At 53.3% G+C, this 24,780-nt stretch overlaps 1 protein-coding gene across 7 annotated transcripts; it reads right to left on the bottom strand.

Moving 5' to 3' along the window:
• Window positions 1–1,013: 1,013 nt before the first annotated feature.
• On the bottom strand, window positions 1,014–21,020 carry MARCHF2 (membrane associated ring-CH-type finger 2). 7 transcript variants are annotated; one of them, XM_089315470.1, is made up of 6 exons: window positions 20,867–21,020; window positions 17,395–17,570; window positions 15,834–16,061; window positions 6,572–6,767; window positions 4,952–5,185; window positions 1,014–1,663 (listed from the first exon to the last, which is right to left on the bottom strand). In XM_089315470.1, exons 3-6 carry the CDS (start codon window positions 16,007–16,009, stop codon window positions 1,505–1,507), a joined length of 765 nt encoding a protein of 254 aa, XP_089171596.1. In that variant the 5' UTR covers window positions 16,010–16,061; window positions 17,395–17,570; window positions 20,867–21,020; the 3' UTR covers window positions 1,014–1,504. The 7 variants fall into 7 exon arrangements, with proteins under 7 accessions (XP_089171596.1, XP_069923650.1, XP_069923651.1 ...); XM_070067549.2 differs by having other exon boundaries at window positions 4,952–5,161; window positions 20,867–21,019; XM_070067550.2 differs by having other exon boundaries at window positions 4,952–5,161; window positions 17,230–17,570; window positions 20,867–20,948.
• Between the last annotated feature and the right edge of the window lie 3,760 nt (window positions 21,021–24,780).

Below are 24,780 nucleotides of genomic sequence, written 5' to 3'. Positions count from 1 at the left end.
TGTGAAAAGCTCAGCATGAACAAAGAGCTCAAGAAGTAGAAGCCTTAATTAGCACCAACCCATTCTGGTCCTCCCTGAGTCCCGTGGAAAATAAAGGTCAGCTGGAGTGGTGACGACCTGGTGTCCCCCCAGCTCAGCGTCCTACAGCCGAGGGACCTTAGCAGAGGGCTTTGCTGCCCTGGGCATCAGTCGTCTCACCTGTAAAATGGGGGTAATAACAGTGCCTTATGCTCATGGGGTGGCAGCAAGAATGGGAGGAGGGGAGGACACCATGAAGGCTCAGAACTGAACCCCAGAGTGCACTTTAGTTGGTGGTTAGGATGCCCCCTTGGGATGCCGGTGTCCCAAATCAGAGTGCCTGGGTTTGCATCCTGGCTCTGCTTCCAAATTTAGCTTCTTGCCGGTGCACACCCTGGGAGGCAGCACTTGATGACTCAAATACTTGAGTCCCTGCCACCCACGTGGGAGACCCAAATTGAGTTCCCAGCTCCTGGCTTTGGCCTAACCCAACCCTGACAGTTGCAGGTATTTGGGGAGTAAACCAACAGACAGGAGCTCATGCACTTGCTCTCTCTTGCTCTCTCACTCTCTCAAATAAAATAAAATCATGTACTACGCTTGTGACACCAGCATCTTATATGGGTGCTGGTTTGAGTCCCAGCTGCTCCATTTCCAATCCAGCTCCCTGCTAATGCCTCTGGGAAAGCAGCAGCAGATGACCCAAGTGTTTAGGCCCCTGCACCCACATCGGAGACCCAGAAGAAGCTCTTGGCTCCAGCTTTTGGGGCCATTTGGGGAGTGAAGCAGCAGATGGAAGACCTCTCTATCTTCCTCTCTGCCTTTCAGATAAATAAAATAATATTTAGGAAAATCATGTACTATGGAACCCTGCTACTCGCTTTTCATGTGAAAACTCTGTGTCTTCCCAAGCCTCCCTAACAAATCCCAAGTGAGCATCGCACACTGGTTTAACCTCCGTGCAGTCCCTTAGCTTCAGAAACAAAACCAACCAGTCCATTTTGCCCAGCAAGGGCTCCTTTTATTCGTTCTGGGGGTGGGTTTCTGAAACGCAGTGCAACTTTTTTAAAGTTGAAGGTGCCAGCAAAGCGAGCCTGCCAGGTGCATGGGGAATGCAAGGAGCTTGTCAGAACATTCCAGCCACAAAGGGCACCCTTGACACCACCGGCCACAGCTGCTGGCCCAGCAGACACCCAGTGGGCCAAGGAATGAGATCAGGGTGCTTGTTCTGTGCACAGCTCAGGAGCACATCCATTTGTCCTAGTCGTGTACAACAATATGCAAAAAGAAAAAGAAAAAAGAAAAAAGAAAGACCTGAAAATATATTCACACAGGATCACAGAAGAGGCTCCACTGGGCGTCTGGTGGCCTAAGAAGCATTCCAGCCGTCGGGGAAGGGTCAGGCAGTCTCCGTCCTCCCAGGCGCCTGGGCATGGCTGGTCGCCCCAGCCCCTCGGCAGCAGTAGGGCTCCCGCCAGCCCGACGCTCACACGGGCGTCTCCTCTGCCACCTTCTTCAGGAGTCCGGCTGCCAGCGCCGAATGCTGAGAGCCCTCGGGGCCATCTGCGTCCCGTATCTTCAAGCGCACGTGCTGGTGGGTCCTTCTCCACTCGGAGTAGAGCTGGCAGTGGTAGCGGAAGGAGACCTGCGGGGCAGCACTGCAGTGGGTGGGAAGGCGCGGGCAGGCACGGGGGTCCAAACTAGGGCAGGGCTCCTGCTTCCAGAAGCAGAGCCAGTATGCGGCCGCGTCCTGCACGCACTGAGCCCGCGTACATGCACCGTGAGAGGCCACTCCCCCCACTCCACCACCGCCAACTTGCTCTCTATCTCCTGGTGGGAATGCAGCCATTCGACCTCTTGGCAGGGGTTAACTGTCAGTTCACACCACTGCCTAAACTTGGAAGCCACCAAGATGCCCCTCAGGAGGTAAACAGATAGTGGTACAGCCAGACAATGGAATATTACTCAGCCCTAAAAAAGAAATGGTGTCCGGGGGTGGCATTTGGTGATACTTAAAGACTCTATTTGGGGGGCCAGCGCTGTGGCATAGCAGGTAAAGCTGCCGCCTGCAGTGCCGGCACCCCATATGGGCGCCGGTTCCAGTGCCAGCTGCTCCACTTCTGATACAACTCTCTGCTATGGGAAAGCAGTGGAGGATGGCCCAAGTCCTTGGGCCCCTGCACCTGCATGGGAGACCCAGAAGAAGCTCCTGGCCCTCGGCTTTGGATTGGCACAGCACAGCTCCAGCCATGGCAGCCAATTGGGGAGTGAACCAGCGGATGGAAGACCTCTCTCTCTCTCTCTCTCTATGCCTCTCCTTCTCCCGTGTAACTCTGACTTTCAAATAAATAAATAAATCTTTAAAAAAGACTATTTTGGATGCCCACATCCTGTATCAGAAGGTCCAGATTCAAGTCCAGGCTTCCTTCTGATTCTGACTTCCTGCTAATGCATCTGGGAAAAGCGGCAGAGGATGGCCCAAGTGCTTGGGCCCCTGCCATCTACCTGGGAGACCTGGAAGAAGCTCCTGGCTAAGTGGCTCCATTGCAGCCACTTAGGGAGTGAGCCAGCAGATGGAAGTTCTCTCCCTCTCTAACTTTTGTAACTCTTTCAAATAAATAAATAAATCTTTGGAAAAAAAAAATGATGGAGCCAGTAAAAGACCAGTGGTTGTCAGGGGTTAGGGGAACAAGGGACGAAGAGGTGGAGCACAGAGGATCCCGAGAGCATGGAGCCACTCTGTGTGATGCAGCGATGCTGGACGGGTATCTCACACACTTGCCCAAACCCAGGGGATCCAGCGCCCCAGGATGGAGGAGGAAGTGTAATGGGAGCTGTGGACGCTAGGTAACAATAATCTGTACTTGAAGGCTCACTGCTGTAACAAATGTAACCACTCGGGGGGATGGGGAGAGGTTTGATGGTGGCAGAGGCTGTGACGGCAGGAGACCATCCAGGGGAACTCTCTGCTTTCTACCCAATTTCTCATGAGCCAAATAGAGTGTTCTTTAACAAATAAATAAAGAAAAATAACCTCAGTGGCTCCTATCCCTTGACCAAGCATTCCTAAGAAACAATGACACAGGCAAGCCCCCGAAGACTGTTCATCATGGCCAAAAAAACACAGGGGGAGGTGGGAGTTGGGGAAAATAATACATTGGAAAGAATCCTAGTGTCTATCAGAAAGGATTGGTAAAATAAATATGGACACCCAGACGAATGAATGACTGTTGGGCGGCTGCCTGGTGTTTTGTTTTGTTTTTTCAAATGACACCAGCAAAGTGAAAACAAGCAGGCTGCAAAATAGTACTTGTGGCTCCATCCTCTGTATATTAAAACACACATGCGAAACTTCCCAAGTTATTCTAGAATCCAGGTTTGTGCCAGTTTTGCAAATAAATTCTATTCTAAGTTCTACCTCAAAAAAATAAACACATACACACACACACATGTGCTGTCAGAGGCACTGTCAGATACATTCCCCCAACAGGTGGAAAACAGGGGCACTTTTTCTCTCTGAGCCACAGTTCTAATGCCTACAATGAACCTGGAACAACAAACACCACCCACCTCAGTCACTCTCACTGTCACTGTCATTGTGTGCATCTCTTTCAGCCTCAATTGCTTCCTTTCTCACTCTTTTGGTCGGTCTGTCTGTCTCTCTCTCTCTCTTTCTCGCTGTCATTCAGTTTTCTTTTTTAAAGCTGTATTTATTTACTTGAAAGGCAGAAATAAAGAGAGAGAGAGAGAGAGAGAGAGAGAGAGAGAGAGAGAGAGAGAGAGGTCTTCCATCCGCTGGTTCACTTCCTAAATGGCCTCAATGGCCAGGGCTGGGCCTGGCTAAAGCCAGGAGCCAGGAGCCAGGAGCTTCTTCCAGGTCTCCCACATGGATGCAGGGGTCCAAGGACTTGGTCTATCCTTTGCTGTTTTTCCAGCCATTTGCAGGGAGCTGGATCAGAAAAGGAGCAGCCAGGACTCGACCCGGCACCCATATGGGATGCCAGTGTGGCAGGCGGAGGCTTATCCTTCTCCACCACAGTGCCAGCCCCACTTGGTTTCCTAATCAAAATCTCTCTACCCTCCAAGTCTTTAATCAACCTCTGTGGCTCTTGTTTCTCTTCCTATTTTCAATGTCTTAATCAAAATCTCTCTCCCTCTCTCTCTCTATCTCTCTCTCTCTCTCTCTCTCTCTCACACACACACACACACACACATCTTGCTTGTCACCTCTTCTTTTGGTCTCAGTCTCTCTCTTCTTGCTCTCCTAGTCCATTTCTTTTTTGTTTGTTTGTTTGTCTTGGGTTTTTTGGTTTTTTTTTTTCTAGTCCATTTCTTGGTATCTACCTCTCTCGCTCAATTTCTTTTTTTAAAAAATTTTTCGTTATTATTTTTGAAAGACAAAGAGAGCCCCCATCTGCTGGTTTACTCCCCAGATGCTAAGGTGGGGCTGGGCCAAAGCTGGGAGCCAAGAGCTCAATCCTGGTTTCCCCTGAGGGCAGCAATAACCCAAGTACTGGAGCCACCACTGCTGCCTCCCAGAGTGCACGTGAGCAGGAAGCCGGAGCCAGGAGCCAGAGTCAGGTGCTGAACCCGAGTGCTCCACTGTGGGGTGTGGGCATCTAAAGGGGCATTTTACATGCTGGGCTAAGTATATGCCCTCTAATTTCTTATCTCCCTCCATCTCATCCTTTTCCGGTTTCTTTCTTTCTGTTGCTTTTCCTTCTCTCTGCCTCTCTCTCTTAGTGGACCCTGCACTCAGGACTGGAGATCAGAACCATGTACACTCAGAGCAGAAGGCTGAGGCCTGGCTCAGGGCTTCCCTGCACCAGGGCCAGGCTCAGAACCTGCAGCTTCACAAAACACAGGCTGAGGCCACACGCAAGGGACAGCCACCAAAGTCACTGACCACACCCCCGGCCCGGCGGTGACTCACCAGGGTCCAGAGGACGTAGATGGTGAAGAGGGCGATGGTGAGGGCGATGAGCCCCACGGCCTCCAGCCGGCTATGCAGCCGGAGATGGTCCTGGGCCCCGCGCAGGCATAGCCAGCCCGAGATGGCGGCCAGCGGCGTGATGAACAGGAAGCACACCATGTCGCAGCATAGCGTCCGCTTCTCTGTCCGTGGTCCTGGGTCCTTCAGCCACTGCAGGGAGAGAAGCGCAGCAGGCTACAGGGGAGTGGAAGGGCAGTGCCTCCAGGCCTGGGTCTCCTTCCACCCTTTCCTTCTTCCAAACGCTTACTGAGCCTCGATGAGCCAGGCCCTACTGGGTGCTGGGACATGTGCCCCCCCTTTTACAGGTGAGGCAAACTGAGGCACAGAGGAATTCATCGACACAAATCCACATAGCTAGCACATATTATAGCATCCCTAACATAAAAAGCTGAGGTCCAAAATGCTTCCAGATCTTGAACAAGTGGAAAATGCCACACTGCGGAACTTTGCTTCCTGCACCGTCATGGAAAAAAAAATGTATAAAGTGACTGTCAACCTGTCTATGCCAGAAGGTGTACATGAAACACAGCATCTCATCTTCAGACTTGAATTCCTCCTGACCCCACAACATAGCTCATTCTGTACGTGCAGAGGTTCCAAAATTAAAAAAAAAAAAATCCACAAAGCAGATGATGGGCAACGGAAATGAGCCTGGCTCACAGAGTCCTAGTGGATAGGACAGAAAGGGTCCCTGCTCTCTCATGCTGGGGGGCAAAGGAAAAGGGGTGGGGGGTCGGGGAGGGGAAAACAAGCTGGAGGAGGTAATGTCAAGGAGAATAGAATGAGCAGAAAGAGCTGATGAAGAAGGGAGGAGGGAACGGTGCTCCAGGCTGCAGAATAGCAGGTGCAAAGGCCCTGAGGCAGGAGTGGGAGGCCAAGATAAGGTGCAGTAGGCAGGAGGCCCATGCAGTTGGAGAGCAAGGACCAAGTGCAGGGTGGGAAGGGGTGCGGGCAGGGCCTGGGTCTCGCTCCCACAATTCTCCCCAGAGCTGGGCTCCTGGGTGGATCAGAGGCTTACTCAGGGGCCCACGGTCCCCGGGGCTCTTCACTGTGGCCCTGTCTACTATGGGGCAGCATTCCCCAGCCTCAGGGATGGACTCTGCTCCCCATACTTGTCACAAACCAATGACATCCGCCATACAGTTCTGAGTCACCCTAGGCCAGGCTGGGCAGGGAGAAGCCTGGTGCCTCAGGGGCCCAGTGGCCACCTGTGGATGCCCTGTCCCCGCCCTGACCATCATACCTGGGCTAACGTCCAAACTCCAGGTGTGACTGCTCCTACCCCCTTCAGGGGTGCTCTCCTCCTCTCTTTTAACTTGATCATTTGCTCAAAGCCATTCAGGCTTTGTCGAGAACACAGAGCTCCCCCAGACCTCAGGGCCTTTGCACGTGCTGTGTCGTCTGCCAGGCTGTCCATCCTCGGCTTCTCTGCATGGCTGGCTCCTATTTACCCCTCAGGTCTCCTACCCAGGCCTTGCCTGACACCTTTCCTCCTGCCCCCCGTACTCCTCCCCGCCCCCTCCCCTCTGCCCACCCCGACCTTGGGATCCCCAGGTTTACCTCTGTGAGGGGCCGAGGCCGCTTCTCTACTGCAAATTCCGTGTGGCACAGCTCGCAGTAGCTGGTGTTGGACGAGGAAAGCCACTTCTCCAGGCAGCTCTTGTGCACGGCGCCCAGCGTGCCCGTGCAGCCGCACGGAGACAGTAGGCTCTCCCCATTTGCTCCCTCGTGGCAGATCCGGCAGAAGGGACAGTCGCTGGACACAGAAACAGGAGCTGTGAGCCACCATCGGACCTCCCACTGCACCCGCTCCACTACCCACTGAGTCTCAGGATCTCTGTTACGACCATGTTGCCACCATGTTGCGAACTCCTACTCACCCTACAATGCCCAGCTCCAAATATCCCAGCCTTTGGGACTCCCACAAGCAGAATGATATGTTCCCTCCCCAGGGCCCCTGCAGCACCCTTCTAGGCCCAGGATGATCATCTCTTATACCTGCCTGCCCAACGTCCTCGTTATCTCTTTCCTGCAAAACCACCTCCAATTGTCCTGTGCAAACCATCCCACTCTTGGCTCAGTGTTCAAGGGCTAGGGCAGAACCAATGACCTCTGACGACCTTGGGCCTGACCAATCAGAGCATCATACACCCCTGATGTCACGGGGACCAACTCAGGAAAAGGCCTGTGGTACAATCAGAACCAACAGGAACTGGGGCCAGCGTTGTGGCGTAGTAGGTTAAACTACTGCCGTGGCAACATCCCATATGAATCCAGCCACACCTGAAGGCCATGCTGGCCGAGAAAACTGTGCTTCCAGGGAGAACTGCTCACTGGTTCTGCATCTGCAGAAAACTGCCTCAGGAAAGCCGCCAGCCCCCCCGCCCCAGTCTCTGGGGATGTTGAGTCCTTCCTGGGGCAGCTGCAGATGCAGGGGGAGTGGCCGCAGTGGGCTGTGAGGTTATCCAGCACGTGAGTCATTGCTCTCCGAGCATGTCTGCCCAGAAAACAGTTATGCTGGGAACACACAGAGGAGGGCAAGTGGGAGAGCTGTTCTCCAGATAATGTTGGCTTCCTCTCAGAGTTTTCTGTCCCTGTCTAGGACTCTCCTGCTGTAGGGGTGGGGAGGGCCTGGTGACCTCTCTCTGTTTTGTCCTGGCCCTGGGCTGCTAATTTCTCCCATGATGTCAAGAGAGCCATGCCCGGTCTCCTTCTAACCTCAGACCCTGATCCTAACACACATACACAAAAGTTAACAGGAAAGGAATTCCCTGCTCCGGAAACCACTCAGGGAAATGGAGTGACAAGAACCTTGAAGAAGAGCCCTTCTGGAGAGCTCTGCAGGAGCAAATTCAGAGACAGGAAGGGAAAAATTAAAAAAGGCAAAAGCAAGGCCTAATATTTATTGAGCATTTACTGTGTACTGGGCACTTAGGAGCCACCTTTGGATGCACTGGTTCCTAGAATGGGACCTCAGAAAAGTCACAGAACAATGGAATTAGAAGAGAAGTTTAGGGCGATGTTGTGGTGCAAGGGGGTTAAACCATTGCCTGAGATGCTGGCATCCCATATGAATGCTGGTTTGAGTCCCGGCTGTTCCACTTCCCATCCAGCCCCTGGCTAATGCCTCTGGGAAAGCAGTGGAAGATGGCCCAAGTCCTTGGGCCCCTGCATCCATGTGGGAGACCCAGATGCAGTCTCTGGCTCCTGGCTTTGGCCTGGCCCAGCATTGGCCGTTGCAGCCATCTGGGGAGTGGACCAGTGGATGGAAGATCTCTCTCTCTCTCTCTCTCTCTCTCTTTCTGTCTCTCCTTCTCTCTCTGGCACTCTGCCGTTCAAACACATAAAATAAATCTCTTTTGTAAAGATAATTTTGGAGGTATTGGATGCAGCACTTAAGCCACTGTTTGGGATGACCACATCCGCTGGCAGAGCGCCTGGTTTGAGTCTGGACTCCAGCTTCCTGCTGGAGTACATCCTGGGAGGCGGCAGGTAATGGCTCAAGCAGCTGGGTCCCTGCCAGCCACATGGGAGATTTCAGAAGGAGCTGCTGGCTCCTGGCTTTGGCCTGACCCAGCCATGGCTGTTGCAAGCATTTGGGGAGTAAACAGTTAGGTAGCAAAATAGACTTCAGCCTATGTGTGTGAGAGGGGCCGGAGGACAAAAATAGGAATTTTTGCGTGGTCAGGCGAGGGAAGAAACGTAGGAGCAGCCTTGGGAGTGGACTGGCAGCTGCACCTCGGCAGTCTTCCCTTGGTCAGAACCCCCTTAGGTGGGTCCCAGCCCTCCCCTGGGGGCCTGTGCCATCCCAGAACACTGTGCTGATGAAGTCCCAAGAGGAACTGCACGCATCCACACCCAGGAAGCCCTCCAACCAGCAGCATCCCAGAAGGAGGCGGGGTAGGGGAAACCTGTGTACCCAAACCTCTCTCTCTAGCTCAGTTCTTTGCTGAGATGCCCCTGGTCACTTACTACTCCTCTCTGTCTCACGTCTGAAATTCTGTTTTTTGTTTGTTTGTTTGTTTTCTTTTTTTTTAACATTGATTTATGTATCTGAAAGTCAAGAGTCACAGAGAGAGACATATCTTCCATCCACTGGTTCACTCCCCAAATGGTCACAAGCCAGGAACTAAAATCTTCCTCTGGGTCTCCCACGTGGGTACAGGGCCCAAGCACTTGGGCCATCATCCGCTGCCCTCCCAGGCCATTAGCAGGGAGCTGGAGCAGAAATAGAGTGGCCGAGACACGCACTGGCACCCACAAGGGATGTCGGTGTTGAAGTGGCAGCCTCACTAGCTATGCCATAACATTGACCCCTGAAATTCTTTTCTCAGACAATAGAAGAGCTTTCGCCATCTGTCTCTATCGCTCTGCCTTTCAAGTAGATAAAAACAAATATTTAAAAGATATGTTTATTTTGATGCAGAAAATTTTGAAATCTATGCATGGTTTTTTTGTAATATTTATTTTTCCATGGACCTTTTGAAGACCTCCTATCCATTTGCTCCCGTTTGACAGGTGACGAAGCTAAAGTCCTGGGGAGGGAACTCACCTGTGCAAACTCACACAGCTGGTTGTCCACAGAGCTGGGGCTGTGACCCAGAGAGTCTGCCCCCCAGGGCCTGAGCACCCCAGCAGGCAAAGCACACGAACAATGTGTATTGCTCAGGAGCTCAGGCTGGGGCCACAGTGCAAGGGACATGGGCGGGACATCAGCGCAGAGAGGGTATGGGCAGGATGTGCTCAGACCCTCCCATCCCCGCCCTGCAGGCTGCCCAGAGAATGTTCCAGAAAGAAGAGACAACATGAGCAATCAGAGTTCAGGAAAGAGGACAGCAGGGAGAACACCAGGAAATACTCCGAAAGGGCTGGGCAGAGAGCCAGAGGCTCGGAGTCCCCAGAGGCTGACCCGAGCCTGGGCCTTGGAGGACTGTCCTGCGCCTGGGAGATGCCTCATGCGCCTTCTTCTTCAACCTCCGCAGCTTTGAGAGCCCCGAATTGTCCACCTAGCACAGTCTCTGCTGTGTGCCCTGAGGAATCAGTCTCCTTTGAGCAAATGGAAGATTTGGGGTGTTTTTTTAATGCTTATTTATTCATTTTTGCTTATTTGAAAGGTACAGCGACAGAGAGAGATAGAAAGAGAAAGATAACCCATCTGCTGGTTCACTCCCCAAATGCAAGCAACAGCCAGTGGCTGGGCCAGGCCAAAGCCAGGACCCAGGAACTCCAACCGTGTCTCCCACATACGTGGGCCATCACTGCTGCCTCCCAGGTACATCAGCAGGGAGCTGGATTGGAAGCAAGACAGGACTCGATCCCAGGCACTCTGATGTGGGATGTGGGCTTCCCTACTGGCAGCTTAGCCTGCTGTGCCACAATTCCTGCCCTTGACTCTTATGATAGTGGAACCAGCCAAGGTGCTGGGAACCACTGGTGCCCCTGAGGCCCATTCCTGGGCCTCTCAGATGGCAGAGACTCACTAGGAGTTAGAGGTCAGCCTGTGTGGCCTCTGCCAAACCCAGCTCCTGGCAGTGGTGGGAGGAGCCCTATTTGCCCCTGGGGAGGCTGGAAGGAAGACCCTATCCCCGGAAGTTACCTCCAGATACATGGCAGCATTCACCCCGTGCAGAGCTCTTCTGATCTGCCCTCTAGCCTGGGGAGGTTTGGGGCGAGATGTACCCAAAGAAAGGAAAAGAAGCAAGGAGACCCTTGGGCCGCTGAGCTGTGGGCAAAGAGGCTGAGGGACAGACCCAGGAGAGCCCATGGTCCCACCAGCTGCACCCTGATCGGACAGAACCCCAGCCGCGGTCCCAGAGAAACGGCACAAATTGGCCAAGGACAGGAGAGAAAACAGCAGGACTCGCATAGGGGCCACTCTGCTGCCTGCTGCTGGCCTGGGTCCCTGAAGGCTGCAGGAAAGGCTGGTAGGGGCCCAGGCTGCAGCCTTTGTTCCGCTCAGCAACCCGTACAGGTGTCGGCTTCCATCTGGGCTTTTCTTTTCCCAGACCTCAAACAAGGGGCAAAGTGGGGACAAATAACTCACTCAGGGCTTCCCAGACACACAGCTACTCAGGAATCCCAAACAGAGAGACCCCAGTTACAGCCACCATGGCCTCCTCCCCACCTCCCAGCCCTCACAGCCCTGGCTGGGAGGCCCCTGGGTCCACCAGGGAACTCCTGTGTCCCAACCTCCTTCAACCAGCACAGACCCCTTTCGGCCTTCAAGGGGGTCTGACGGAGATGCAGACACATGAACCAGCACCTCAGAGGATGTCCAGAAGAACACCGGATCTGATCTGGGCTCACACGAGTCTTCTTGGAGGCCAAGACACTAGGCAGATCTGTAGGGAGCAACAGCTGATTCCCCTCCAGAGTGCCGTGAGGCTTCCATCGGCTTCTTTCTAGTTTTGCATAAAAACCAGTGAATTGGGGCCTGGAAGAAGCTCCTGGCTCCTAGGTCCTGGCTTCGGATCAGCTCAGCTCTGACTGTTGTGGCCTTTTGGGGAGTGAACTGGTGGATGGAAGACTTCTCTTTCTCTCTCTCTCTCCATCCTTGTATCTTCCACTCTCTGTAAGTATGTCTTTCAAATAAATAAAATAAATCTTCAAAAACAATTAAAAAAATTTTTTTAAATGCAGTGAATTAGCCTTGCAGTTAAGGATGCCCAAGTTGGCCGGTGCCGTGGCTCAAGAGGCTAATCCTCTGCCTACAGCGCCAGCACACCAGGTTCTAATCCCGGTCGGGGCACCAGATTCTGTCCTGGTTGCCTCTCTTCCAGTGCAGCTCTCTGCTATGGCCCGGGAGTACAGTGGAGGATGGCCCAAGTGCTTGGGCCCTGCACCCGCACGGGAGACCAGGAGAGGCAAAAAAAAAAAAGGAGCCAGAGTTAGGTATATCTGATGCCGTACTTGGGCTTTTTTTTTTTTTTTTTTTTTTTTTGACAGGCAGAGTGAGTGGACAGTGAGGCTTTTTTTTTTTTTTTTTTTTTGACAGGCAGAGTGAGTGGACAGTGAGAAAGACAGAGAGAAAGATCTTCCTTTTTTCCATTGGTTCACCCCGCAGCGGCTGCTGCGGCCAGTGCGCTGTGGCCAGCGCACCACACTGGAGCGCACCACGCCTGGAGCCAGGTGCTTCTCCTGGTCTCCCATGCGGGTGCAGAGCCCAAGCACTTGGGCCATCCTCCACTGCTCTCCCGGGCCACAGTAGAGAGCTGGCCTGGAAAAGGGGCAACTGGGACAGAATCCGGCGCCCCGACCGGGACTAGAACCCGGTGTACCGGCGCCGCAAGGCGGAGGATTAGCCTATTGAGCCACGGCGCCGGCTAACTCTGGCTCCTGATTCCTGCTCTACTGTGCAGCCCTCGGGAGGCAGCAGGTGATGGCTTAGGTATCTGGGTCCCTAACTCCCATACGGAAGACCTGGATTGAGTTCTCAGCTCCCGGCTTCCCGCCCGGAGCTGCTGCAGGCATTTGGGAGGTGAACCAATAGGAGCGCCCTCCCTATTTTTCCTATGTGTGTGAATATATGTTTATCCATCTCTGTCTCTCAAAGAAATGAATTTAAAACTTTTAAAAAATCTATAAATTAGGAACTGATGCTTTGGCACATTGGGTTAAGCTATAGCGTGCAGTGTCAGCATCCCCTATGGGTACAGGTTCAAGTCCCAGTTGCTCCACTTCCCATCCAGCTCCCTGCTAATGTGCCTGGGAAAGCAGCAGAAGATGGTCCAAGAGCTTGGGCCCCTGCACCCACATGAGAGACCCAGAAGAAACTCCTGGTTCCTGGCTTTGGCCTGGCACAGCCCTGGCCATTGCAGCCATTTGGGGAGTGAACCAGTAGATGGAAGATTTCTCTATCTACTTCTCCTTCTTTCTCTCTGTAACTCTACCTCTCAAAAGATTTATTTATTTATTTATTTATTTGAGAGGTAGAGTTACAGACAGCAAGAGGCAGACAGAGAGGTCTTCCTCTCCAAAAGGCCGCAATGACCAGAGCTGCGCCAATCTGAAGCCAGGAGCCAGGAGCTTCTTCCTGGTCTCCCATGCGGGTGCAGGGGCCCAAGCACTTGGACCATCTTCTGCTGCTTTCCCAGGCCACAGCAGAGAGCTGGATCTGAAGAGGAGCAGCCGGGACTAGAACCGGTACCCACATGGGATGCCGGTGCCACAGGCAGAGAATTAACCTGCACCATGGCGTCGGCCCCAGTAAATCTTTTTTTTTTTTTTAAAGCATTAATTAAATGTGACACTTGGCTACAGCATAAGTTGACCTTGAGTCTCACCCCATTCGTCGGAGACTGTCTGTACTTAAAACTTGGTGTGGGCCGGCGCCGCGGCTCACTAGGCTAACCCTCCGCCTTGCGGCGCCGGTACACCGGGTTCTAGCCCCGGTCGGGGCGCCGGATTCTGTCCCGGTTGCCCCTCTTCCAGGCCAGCCCTCTGCTGTGGCCTGGGAGTGCAGTGGAGGATGGCCCAAGTGCTTGGGCCCTGCACCCCATGGGAGACCAGGAAAAGCACCTGGCTCCTGCCATCGGATCAGCACGGTGCGCCGGCCGCAGTGCGCCAGCCACGGCAGCCATTGGAGGGTGAACCAAGGGCAAAAGGAAGACCTTTCTCTCTGTCTCTCTCTCTCACTGTCCACTCTGCCTATAAAAAAAAAAAAAAAAAAAAAAAAAAAAAAAAAAAAAAAAAAAAAAAACTTGGTGTGAACCTTCTAGAACCATCTGTAAGCATAACAAGTCTGGTTTGCTAATTTGTTATCAGTTCTAAGAGGAAGAATATGTTTTTAAAGATTTATTTTATTTATTTGAAAGAGTTATAGAGAGAAGTAGAGACAGAGAGAGGGAGACAGGTCTTCCATCTGCTGGTTCATTCCCCAAATGGCCGCAATGGCTTCACAATTGCTGTTTGAACATTTGTGCCCTGAAATCTGAAGGTTGGCACTCAAAGTCTTACATTAACAGTGTTAAATCCAATCACAGCATTTGCTGGTGGACTCTTTGACTGAACTGGGTTGTTAGGGTGGAAGCCCCGGGACTGAGTCACAGTGACTCAGTGACAGAATGGACACAGGGGGCCAGTGCTGTGGCGTGGTAGGCTAAGCCTCCACCTGTGGTGTCAGCATCCCGTATGGGTGCCAGTTTATGTCTTGGCTGCTGCACTTCCAATCTAGCTCCCTGCTAATGTGCCTGGTAGAAGCAGTAGAAGATGGCCTATGTGGTTGGGCCCCTGCACCCACATGGGAGACCTGGAAGAAGTTCCTGGCTCCTGGCTTCATCCTGGCCCAGCCCCAGCCTTTGCAGCTATCTGGGGAATTAAACACTAAATGGAAGATTTCTTTCTCTCTCTCTCTTTCTTCCAAATAGATAAATCTTAAATGTGAAAAAAAAAAAAAAAAAAAAAAACCAAGGTTATAGCCTCGGGTACTTCACTGCCATTCTAGAAAACTAACACAATTATGATATGAAGACTACACATGTGGTAGGAGCCGTACTTTGAGGTTTTGATTTTGATCTTTCCCCAGACTAGCAACAAACCTCAAGATTCTCTCTGGTGATGCTGGGCGGGGCAGTGAGGCCTGGCTCCCAGTGGGGCCCGCAGTTGCGGAGGCTTTGTCATGTGCCCAATTGCTAGGTTATGCTGTTCCATCGGTTATGCATGTTAAATGTGTTTTCCATCTTCAGGTGGGTTTACCAGGTGTAACCTCCTTGCAGATCAAGGAGCACCTGGACATTTCTTGACTGCTTGCCTTGTGGCAAATCCCCTTGCAGGCTCTTTTTTTTTATTTTTTTAAGATTTATTTATTTATTTGAAGATTTTTTTTTTTTTTTTTGACAGGCAGAGTGGACAGTGAGAGAGAGAGACAGAGAGAAAGGTCTTCCTTTGCCGTTGGTTCACCCTCCAATGGCTGCCGCGGCCGGCGCGCTGCGGCCGGCGCACCGCGCTGATCCGATGGCAGGAGCCAGGAGCCAGGTGCTTTTCCTGGTCTCCCATGGGGTGCAGGGCCCAAGCACCTGGGCCATCCTCTACTGCACTCCCTGGCCACAGCAGAGAGCTGGCCTGGAAGAGGGGCAACTGGGACAGAATCCGGCGCCCCGACCAGGACTAGAACCCGGTGTGCCGGCGCCGCTAGGCGGAGGATTAGCCTAGTGAGCCGCGGCGCCGGCCTGAAGATTTTTTTTTTAAGATTTATTTATTTGAGAGACAGAGGCAGAGAGAGAGAGGTCTTACATCCACTGGTTCACTCTCAGATGGCCGCAATGTCTGAAGCTGCACTGATCCGAAGCCAGGAGCCAGGAGCTTCTTCCAGGTCCCCCACGCAGGTGCAGGGGTCCAAGGACTCGGGCCATCTTCTACTACTTTCCCAGGCCATAGCAGAGAGCTGGATCAGAAGTGGAGCAGCTAGGACTCCAACAGGCGCCCATATGGGATGCCAGCACTGCAGGCAGCAGCTTTACCTGCTGTGCCACAGCTCTGGCCCCTCCCTTGCAGGCTCTTGATGGAGACCCTGGCATCGTAGTCTCAGAATAACTCAATCAGAAAAAGTATCCATTTTTGGAGGTACAGTGAAGTAGCTTGTCCCTGGGTTACCCAAGGACAGAAGGAGAGGGGTGTACTCAGGATTTGAACTCAGGAACTGTGAGTCCAGAGCCTGCACCTGACCAGCCTGCTTCTGGGTGGTGGCTCCTGTGTGGGCCCCCTTTTCTGACATATTCACCCACCTGGGCTCTCTCAGGGGCTGGACTGCAGACCCCAGCCTGGAGGGAGATCACCCAGCTTGGAGAGAAGAGAATGCCAGGACACTCACCTGGCTGCCACTTACCTTGGCGCATCCAAGGCCCGGATGATGGTCGAGAGGAGCCGGCCATCCTTCGAGGTCACTTGCGCCACGTACTGGGGTGGCCCGAGGCCTGTGGCCTCCACGACCTTGGAGAAGGCGGAGCTACCAGAGCAGTCACACAGGGAGCCCGGGAGGTGACAGCAGTCTCCTGTCGTCATGGCCACAGGCAGCCCCGTGTCCTCAGGGCCTGAGGCCCATGGTCCCAGGAGCCTGGGGAGATGTCGGGGAGGTTAACGGTGAGGTTAGTGAGCCCAATGGACTAGGATTTATGTCTACTCTTACCAACACTCTAGGGACGATAGACAAGGACTTACCTCTCTGAATCTCAGTTTGTCTAATCTATAAAATGGGGCTTTGGCAGGGAGGGGGAGCTGAGAAGATTCAATGAGATGGCATTCATGCAACTTGGCCCAAGCTTGGTGCACCACAGGGGCTCAGGTTATACAATCTCTTGTTTTCCTAAGAAGAGGCAGACCCAGCCCCATCCTCAAAGCCTGCAGGCTTGGGGCTAGTGTTGCTGCACAGTGGGTTAAACCAACACCTCAACACCAGCATCCCACATCAGAGCACCAATTCAAGGCCCAACTGCTCCGCTTCGGATTCAGCTCCCTGCTAATGCACCCAAAAGCAGAAGCAGAAGCAGACGGCCCAGGAGCTTGAAGTCCTGCCCCTCTGGGGGAGACCTGGATGAAGTTCCAGGCTCCTGACTCTGATCTGGACCAGCCCAAGCCATTACAGGCATTAAGGGAATGAACCAGCAGATGGAAGATCGCTCTCTCTTTCTCTGTGTCTCTCTCTGTAACTCATCCTTTCAAATAAATAAATGCAACATACACACACACACAAAGAAAGTCTGCAGGCCACCTTCCACTTTCTATATCACCTTTCCAGGTTTAGGAGGAGCACCACCTGACAGCTATTGAGCACTTACTGTCCTAGACCCTGTGCTCAGCATTTGCCAGGGGCCAGCACTGCCCTGTCCCCACCAACCATGAAGAGATTTGTCCTGTGTGGGTTTGAGCCCTAGGGCTGGGCTCTGCGCATGCAAGCCTGCCTTTGGGAGATGCAGAACTGAGTTAGAAACTTGCTCCACAGATCAGAACACGGAGGCACCTTGACCTTTCCGGCTCCTGACCTTTCACAAGGCCGGGCACTCCTGGAGGTCTCAGGCCATCGAAGCAGTGGCCCAGGCAGGGGCGGAGGGCGGCAGCCTCAGTCCCCGGGGGCAGCAATGGGAGATAGCTGCATCCTCAGAAAGCACTTCTGAGCTCTGATCCTGTTATCTTCCTCTGCTTCAGGGTCTGACCAGCAAACAGGGATCTTAGGCCATCTCCTCCATCCTGGAGCCAGCCAATGAAATTCAGAGCTTGAGACTTGCCTGAGAGGAATGGAGGCATCAACACCAACGCTCTGGAGCCCGGCATCTCCGTTCCCAACTTGTCCAATCCCCAGGTTTTTGTCTCCAGACCTGGCTCCAGAGCCCCTAAGGTTTCAGAAACCCCAAGCAAGGAGCAGGTATTTGGTGTAGGAGTTGAGATGCTACCTAGGATGCTGGCATCCAGTATCAGAGTGCCTGGGTTCAAGTGTTGGCTCCACTTCCAGTTCCAGCTCCCTGGGAGGCAGCAGTGACGGCTCAAGTGCTTGGTCTCCCACAGGGAGACCCAGATGGAGTTCCAGCCTCCTGGCTTTGGTCTGGCCCGGTCTCGGCTGTTGTGAGCTCTTGAGGAGTGAAAACAGCAGAGGGAAGGTTTCAACCCCCACCCTCCCCTCTCTCTCTGTCTTAAATAAGGGAACTCCAAGTGCCAGGGCCTGGGAGGCACTTACTGACGAAGCCCTGGCCCACCCCGAGTCAGCTTTGACCAGCCCCTGCCGTTCAATAATCCAAGACCCAAAGTGGGAACAAAAGCAGAGAAAGCTATTGACTAACTTCTGATCGGTACCCTCTGAACAGCTCAGCCGGAAGTCCAACAGGACTCCCTGGGCCTCTGTACTTGGGCCACCAGAGGCCAGATAAGCAACTATCAGGCAAAAGCAGGAGGAGCCTGGGGGAAGGCTGCAGGCCTGAGATAACATCCCAGGGGCAGTGGCCAAGGCCTGCCCGGCCAGCAAGCCGCTGTCCCTCGCGTCCCTCCCGAGGGCCTGGAACCAGAACTTTCAGCTCCGAGGCCAGTGAGGAAGCCACTGGGCCCTGCAGTTGAGCACCTGCAGAGAGGAATCCATCCCTTCTGCCTCTCAGGAGACTGGGCTTAGCCTGTCTGCAAGTAATCGAGTGTTACGAGAATCACCACCGCTCCCATCTATTCATTTCTTCTGTTTCTTTCACTATCAGGGAAACAAACAAACACACGCTGGTAAATCTGCTTATGCCAGACCCACAAATCGCTGAAAATAATAATCCTAGCAGCAACAGTAGGTTAAGGACCGGGTATTGTGCCAAGCAATCTGCCTCTGCGTTCATCATCTCTGAACTCGAAATGCTTGTTACAAGTGATCCCTTCAAAGTCACCTCCCTGGAGGAGCCTGCCCTGAGTGCTCTGGGGAAAGTGTCACAGGTGTCCACACTGCTCCTCCAATGGCATGCACCTCTCTCTCTCCCTGACCCTTTCTCTCTGAAAATCTTTGTTTTGTTCATCAAGGTGTTTAACCACATCTGCCTTCCCCATCTGTCAGTTCAGTGAGGACTGGAAAGGTGGGACCCTGATGCACCTGCCACCTACTGTCCCCAGATGCTCCTGGCTCTGGGTCTGCCACAGTGTACTGTCTGCATTTCCCAGATCTTTTTATTAAGTATAAGGGAACCAGACCGTGTGTCCTCCCCAGACCCAGGTCCGCCAGCTCCCGAGGTGGGAATCAGAGATGTTTAGAGGTCCATGCAAACCACACAGACCTGGGCTTGGAAGAGGCCCAACTTGGGGTTCGACACAAGGACAGTGCAGCTGCAAGTTGGACTTAGGTGTAGAGCTACAGGGCCTTAAGCAAACTTGGCCCAGGGCCCAGGGGATGGATTTCAGCATATTCACAACTCTATGACCTAAGTCTGATGATTTCCTCCATCTGATGGGGAGGGGAGGCTAGGGTTCAGAGAGGGGCTGCTACGTGCTCAAGGTCACACAGCCAGGATTTGAACTTAGTCCAGTGAGTGGGTCTGGACCACAGGAGATAGGGGTTCTTTAAGTTCCTGGCTCTGGCACTGACACTGTGTGTCTTGGTTCAAGCCATTTCGCCTCTCATCTTTCTCCTCTGTCAAACATGCTGAAGGCACTGGTGGGTTGTGTCTGCTGGGGGAGAAGGCGCTGTCTCCTACTAGGCCTGTTCGGGCTGGCACTGGGGTACCGCACTCTTTTTCATGTCTGCCCAGCCTCCTTTTCCTGAGGGCAAGAGGCGTCAGAGAGCTTTAATGCCCCACAGTGTGATCTTGGGTAGTTGCAGAAGTCTCTGGGCCTCAGTTTTTACATCCATAGAATGGGAGTCACAATCAGAGTAAGCTTGTAAATTGGTAAATATTAAGAAGCAGTATCCTGGGGCCTACGCTGTGGCGTACTGTGTTAAAGCCCTGGCCTGAGCGCTGGCATCCCATATGGGTGCCAGTTCTAGACCTGGCTGCTCCTCTTCTGATCCAGCTCTCTGCTATGGCCTGGGAAAGCAGTAGAAGATGGCCCAAGTCCTTGGGCCCCTGCACCTGTGTGGGAGACCTGGAAGAATCTCCTGTCTCCTGGCTTCAGATCGGCTCAGCTCCAGCCATTGTAGCCATCTGGGGAGTTAACCAGCAGATGGAAGACCTCTCTCTCTGTCTCTACCTCTCTCTGTAACTCTGTCTTTCAAATAAATAAAATAAATCTTAAAAAAAAAAAAAAGAAGCAGTATCCATAAACATTAACTCTTCTTATCACCAGCATTATCAGCTTACAAAGCTATGTGGATGGTATGATAGGACACACAGTCAGTACCTGGCACACAGTAAGGGTTGAAGAAACACTCACTGCTCTTCTTATTTTTTTTTTATTTGACAGAGATAGAGAGATAGAGATAGAGAGAGAGAGAGAGAGAGAGAGAGAGAGAGAGAGAAAGGTCTTCCTTCCATTGGTTCACCCCCCAAATGGACACTAAGGCCGGAGCCATGCCGATCCGAAGCCAGGATCCGGGTTCTTCCTCCCGGTCTCCCATGCAGATGCAGGGTCCACTGCCTTCCCGGGCCACAGCAGAGCTGGACTGGAAGAGGAGCAACTGGGACTAGAACCCAGCGCCCATATGGGATGCCGGTGCCACAGGCAGAGGATTAACCAAGTGAGCCACGGAGCCGGCCCCTGCTCTTCTTTTTTTTTTTTTTTTTTTTTTTTTTTAGGATAAATGTAGACCCTGACCAATGCACTCCTTCCTCTTCCTTCTTTTCCACTCCCGTGGGTCCTTCTGCCCTTCCACGGCCCAGCTCAAGGGACAGGTTCTAACTCCAGCTCTGCCTCTGATTTGCTGTGTGGCCCCGGGCAACAGACCTTAAGCTCTCTGACCCGTGTGACAGAATCCACGTTCAGGACTTCACCTCGGCTGGTTCCTGGAGGGCAGAGGAGCTCATCATGGACATTCTGACCACCCTGTTTCGAGCACCCGCACGGCACAGGGCGCCGTCCGGGAGCATCTCTGCGCAGCACCCAGTTCTTCACGAAATTGACTACTTTCCAGGAGCTTCGGTAAGGACGTTCGCCACTTACTGGCTGCCTTCTCTTTGCCGGGCGCTTTCCTCATCACAACACCTCCAGAATGAGGTTGGCGAGGGGGTGACCCAGTTTTACAGATTGGGAAACAGAGACTCCGAGAGGCGCCTACTGTGTGCCAGGCCCAGGAAACCACCCCGCCAGCCTCGAGACCGGAACTGCGGTCCCCGCGTCCCGGCAAAGGCTAAGGCCAAGGGTCCGAGTCCTGCTGTCCTGCCCGAGGGGCCAAGCTCGGGCCTCGAACCCGGGGCCAAAAGGAGAGGAGACGCCCTCTGGCCCTATATCCACCCCCCGGCCCGCGCCTACCTGATTCGCGGCCGGGCCGGGCGGCCGCGCAGGCCCCTCCGTTCTCCCTGGCCCGTGTCCCGGCCCGGCCCGGCCCGTCAGCGGCGCTCGCTCGGCTCCGGCCGGCACCTGCGTCCGGACACCGCCCGCCGAGCCGACAGCGCCGCGGACCAATGATGACCGCCTCTCGTACGCACTCTCCAATCGTCGTACAAGTCCCGCCCCGGTAGGCGGGGCCGGAGGCGACGGGGGACGTCCTGGGCGGTACCGGCCCCGCGGCGCCGCAGGCTGCTGGCTCCGCCCCAGCCGCGCCTCGGCCCCGCCCCCAACTCTGGCCACGCCCCATCCCCCATGCCGAACGCAAGCGGAGCTGCCTGCGCCACCTGCAGACCACCCCTGCTTTGGAATAAATAAAACCGCTTCAGAACTCGATTTGACACCGGGCAAGCTCCTTCAGTAGGCTTCCTTTCAATCCTAGGGGCAGGAAGAGAACTTACGATCATATTTCACAAAGGGGAAATAGAAACCTTCAGAAGTTAGGTGTCCGTGGGAGATGCTGAAGCCAATATCCTTCATCATTCATTCATACATTCATGAATCTGTGCATGAATCAGAGCCCTGTGCTATGTGCTGGGGACGCAGTGTGGACTGCCCTCATAGACCTCAATCCAGGGGGTGACAAATGTATTACTAGTCAATTTGTAAAAATACTTATTTTAAATGGGCTTTTTAAAAATTATTTAAGCCAGGGTCCTGCGCCGTGGCTCACTTGGTTAATCCTCCACCTAAGGCGCCAGCATCCCACATGGGCGCCAGGTTCTAGTCCCGGCTGCTCCTCTTCCAGTCCAGCTCTCTGCTGTGGCCCGGGAGGGCAGTGGAGGATGGTCCAAGTGCTTGGGCCCCTGCACCTGCGTGCGGGACCAGGAAGAAGTACCTGGCTCCTGGCTTTAGATTGGCATAGCTCTGGCCGTAGCTGCTGCAGCAGAGAGCTGGATCAGAAGTGGAGCAGCCAGGACTCAAACCAGTGCCCATTCGGGATGCCGGCACTGCAGGTGGAGGATTAACCTACTGGGCCAGGGCGCCGGCCCCCATATAAATACATCTTAAAACAACAACAAAAGGTGTCCCAGGCTGACCTGTCTTGTATTTTCCCTTGCACAAATCCTATAATCAACCATGCCTCCAAGAGGCGCTGGTTCCAGACTGACATTCAGAAACTAAGACGTGGGAGCTAAGTGTGGATTCACTGATCTTGGCTTTCTCATCGCAATACATATGCATGCATGCACCCATGTGCATCTATCCATCTCAAAAGCCATGGGTGAACACTAATACCTCTGATTCTTTTTTTAAGAACTCATATCTGAGTCAGTGCTGCAGCTCACTAGGCTAATCCTCCGCCTTGCAGCGCCGGCACACCGGGTTCTAGTCCCGGTCCGGGCGCCAGATTCTGTCCCAGTTGCCCCTCTTCCAGGCCAGCTCTCTGCTGTGGCCAGGGAGTGCAGTGGAGGATGGCCCAGGTGCTTGGGCCCTGCACCCCATGGGAGACCAGGAAAAGCACCTAGCTCCTGGCTCCTGCCATCGGATCAGCGCGGTGCGCTGGCCGCAGTGCGCCGGCCGCGGCGGCCATTGGAGGGTGAACCAACGGCAAAGGAAGACCTTTCTCTCTGTCTCTCTCTCCCACTGTCCACTCTGCCTGTCAAAAAATTTAAAAAAATAAATAAATAAATAAAATAAAACTGATGAGGGGCCATCGCTGTGGTGTAGCGGATAAAGCCACGGCCTGCAGTGCTGGCATTTCATATGGGCGCCGGTTCAAGTCCTGGCTGCTCCACTTCCAATACAGCTCTCTGCTATGGCCTGGGAAAGCAGTAGAAGATGGCCCAAGTCCTTGGGCCCCTGCACCCGCGTGGGAGACCCGGAAGAAGCTCCCAGCTCCTGGCTTCAGATCAGCATAGCACTGGCCGTGGCCATTGTGGCCAATTGGGGAGTAAACCAGTGGATGGAAGACCTCTCTCTCTCTCTCTCTCTCTCTCTCTCTCTCTCTCTGTAAATCTTTCCAATAGTTTTTTTTTTTTAAGTAAAACTGATGAGCAAAAAAAAAAAAAAAAATTTAAGTATTCATGCTGACTTGTACCCACAGAGCACCTCAAGGTCACCACACAATGGAAGAGGAGACAGTTCTCTGTAGAGAAGTCTTCCAGAAAAAAATGAAGAAGGGATAGTTTGAATATCACCACTTAGTAGCCCCTAATGGATGATGACTCCAAGAGACACTTAATAGCTGTTTACAGAGCAAGAGGCAGGCCCATGTTAATTGTCCTTCAAGTACATGGGGACACTATTTATGAAGTGCTGTCCCCAATCTAATCACGCATCCAGACCCAGCTATCAATTTACAGGGAGGGCGAGGCATGAAGGAGCTAGTTAAACAGTGCCATAGACCCACAGAGAAAGAAAGCAGATTAATGGTTGCCAGGGCTGGGGCAGGGCCAAACGGAGAGTAATTCCTTCGTGGGTAATAGATTTCTTTTTGGGGTGTGGAAAAGTTCTGGAATTATAGTTCTCTTCCTTTTTCAAATAAATTTTAAAACGGGGTGGGAGGCTTCTGGCACAGTGGTTGGCACAGCTTGGAATGCTGGCATCCCACATCAGGGTGCCTGGGATGGGGCCCCAGCTCTGCTTCTGATTCCAACTTGCTGTTAATGCACACCCAGGGAGGCAGCAGCGGTGGCTCAAGTAGTTGAGTCCCTGCCACCCACTTACAAGACCCAGGTTGGTTCTGGGCTCCTGACTTCAGCCTGACTTAGCCCTGGCTATTGTGTGTATCTGGAGGGTGAACCAAAGGACAGAAAATCATAAAAGTGCTAGTTCCAATCCTGACTGCACCACTTCCAATCCAGCTCCCTGCTACTGTGTCTGGGAAAGCAGCAGCAGATGGCCCAAGTCCTTGGACCACTGCCACCCATTTAGGAGACCTGGATGTAGTCAGAAGCTCCTACATGACTGTTGTGGCCATTTGGGGAGTGAACCAGTTGATAGAAGCTCTCTCTCGCCGGCGCCGCAGCTCACTAGGCTAATCCTCCGCCTTGCGGCGCCGGCACACCGGGTTCTAGTCCCAGTCAGGGCGCCGGATTCTGTCCCGGTTGCCCCTCTTCCGGGCCAGCTCTCTGCTGTGGCCAGGGAGTGCAGTGGAGGATGGCCCAAGTGCTTGGGCCCTGCACCCCATGGGAGACCAGGAGAAGTACCTGGCTCCTGCCATCGGATCAGCGCGGTGCGCCGGCCGCAGCGCACCGGCTGCGGCGGCCATTGGAGGGTGAACCAACGGCAAAGGAAGACCTTTCTCTCTCTGTCTCTCTCTCACTGTCCACTCTGCCTGTCAAAAAACAAAAAACAAACAAACAAAAAAAACCTCTCTCTCCACTCTTTCTCTAGCGCTCTGCCTTTCAAATAAAATGAATAAATGTTCAAAGAACAAAGGAAATTCTGACACCTGTTACAACATGGACAGCCCCTGAGGACATTATGCTGAAAGAAGCCAGATGTGAAAGGACAATATTGTGTGACTTAGGGAGGGTGTGGTGGGGCAGCAGGTTAAACTGCCAGTGATGCCAGCAGCTCATAGGGATGCTGCTCCACTTCCAATCCAGCTCCCTGCTAATGCAGCTGCGAAAGCAGCAGCAGATGGCCCAAGTGCTTGGGACCCTGCCACCCAGGTGAGAAACCCGGATGGAGTTCCTGGCTTCCATCTAGCCTAGCCCCTGTTGTTGTGGCCTTTTGGAGAATGAGCTAGAATATGGAAGATCTCTCTGTGTCTCCCTCTCTGTAAACTCTGCGTCTCAAATAAATCTTTTTTTTTTTTTTTTTTTGAAATACTGTATGAGTCCACTTATAGGAAGCCCCGGAGTCACAGAGACAGGAAGTAGAACGGAGAG

Source organism: Oryctolagus cuniculus, chromosome 16 (assembly GCF_051225735.1).
Source record: "Oryctolagus cuniculus isolate XC-2025 breed Fujian yellow rabbit chromosome 16, ASM5122573v1, whole genome shotgun sequence".
Lineage (NCBI taxonomy): Eukaryota > Metazoa > Chordata > Mammalia > Lagomorpha > Leporidae > Oryctolagus > Oryctolagus cuniculus.
This window is presented reverse-complemented; position numbering and strand designations above follow the sequence as displayed.

What these genes read in the sequence shown, in the direction of transcription:
- MARCHF2 (XM_089315470.1), bottom strand. Translation starts at nt 16,009, where the DNA reads ATGACGACAGGAGACTGCTGTCACCTCCCGGGCTCCCTGTGTGACTGC. An exon ending in GGCCTCGGCCCCTCACAGAG is followed by an intron (nt 5,186 to 6,571) that starts GTAAACCTGGGG and finishes ACTCCCCTGTAG; the next exon opens with CCTGCTGCGCTTCTCTCCCT. An exon ending in TCTACGTCCTCTGGACCCTG is followed by an intron (nt 1,664 to 4,951) that starts GTGAGTCACCGC and finishes GCTGCCCCGCAG; the next exon opens with GTCTCCTTCCGCTACCACTG.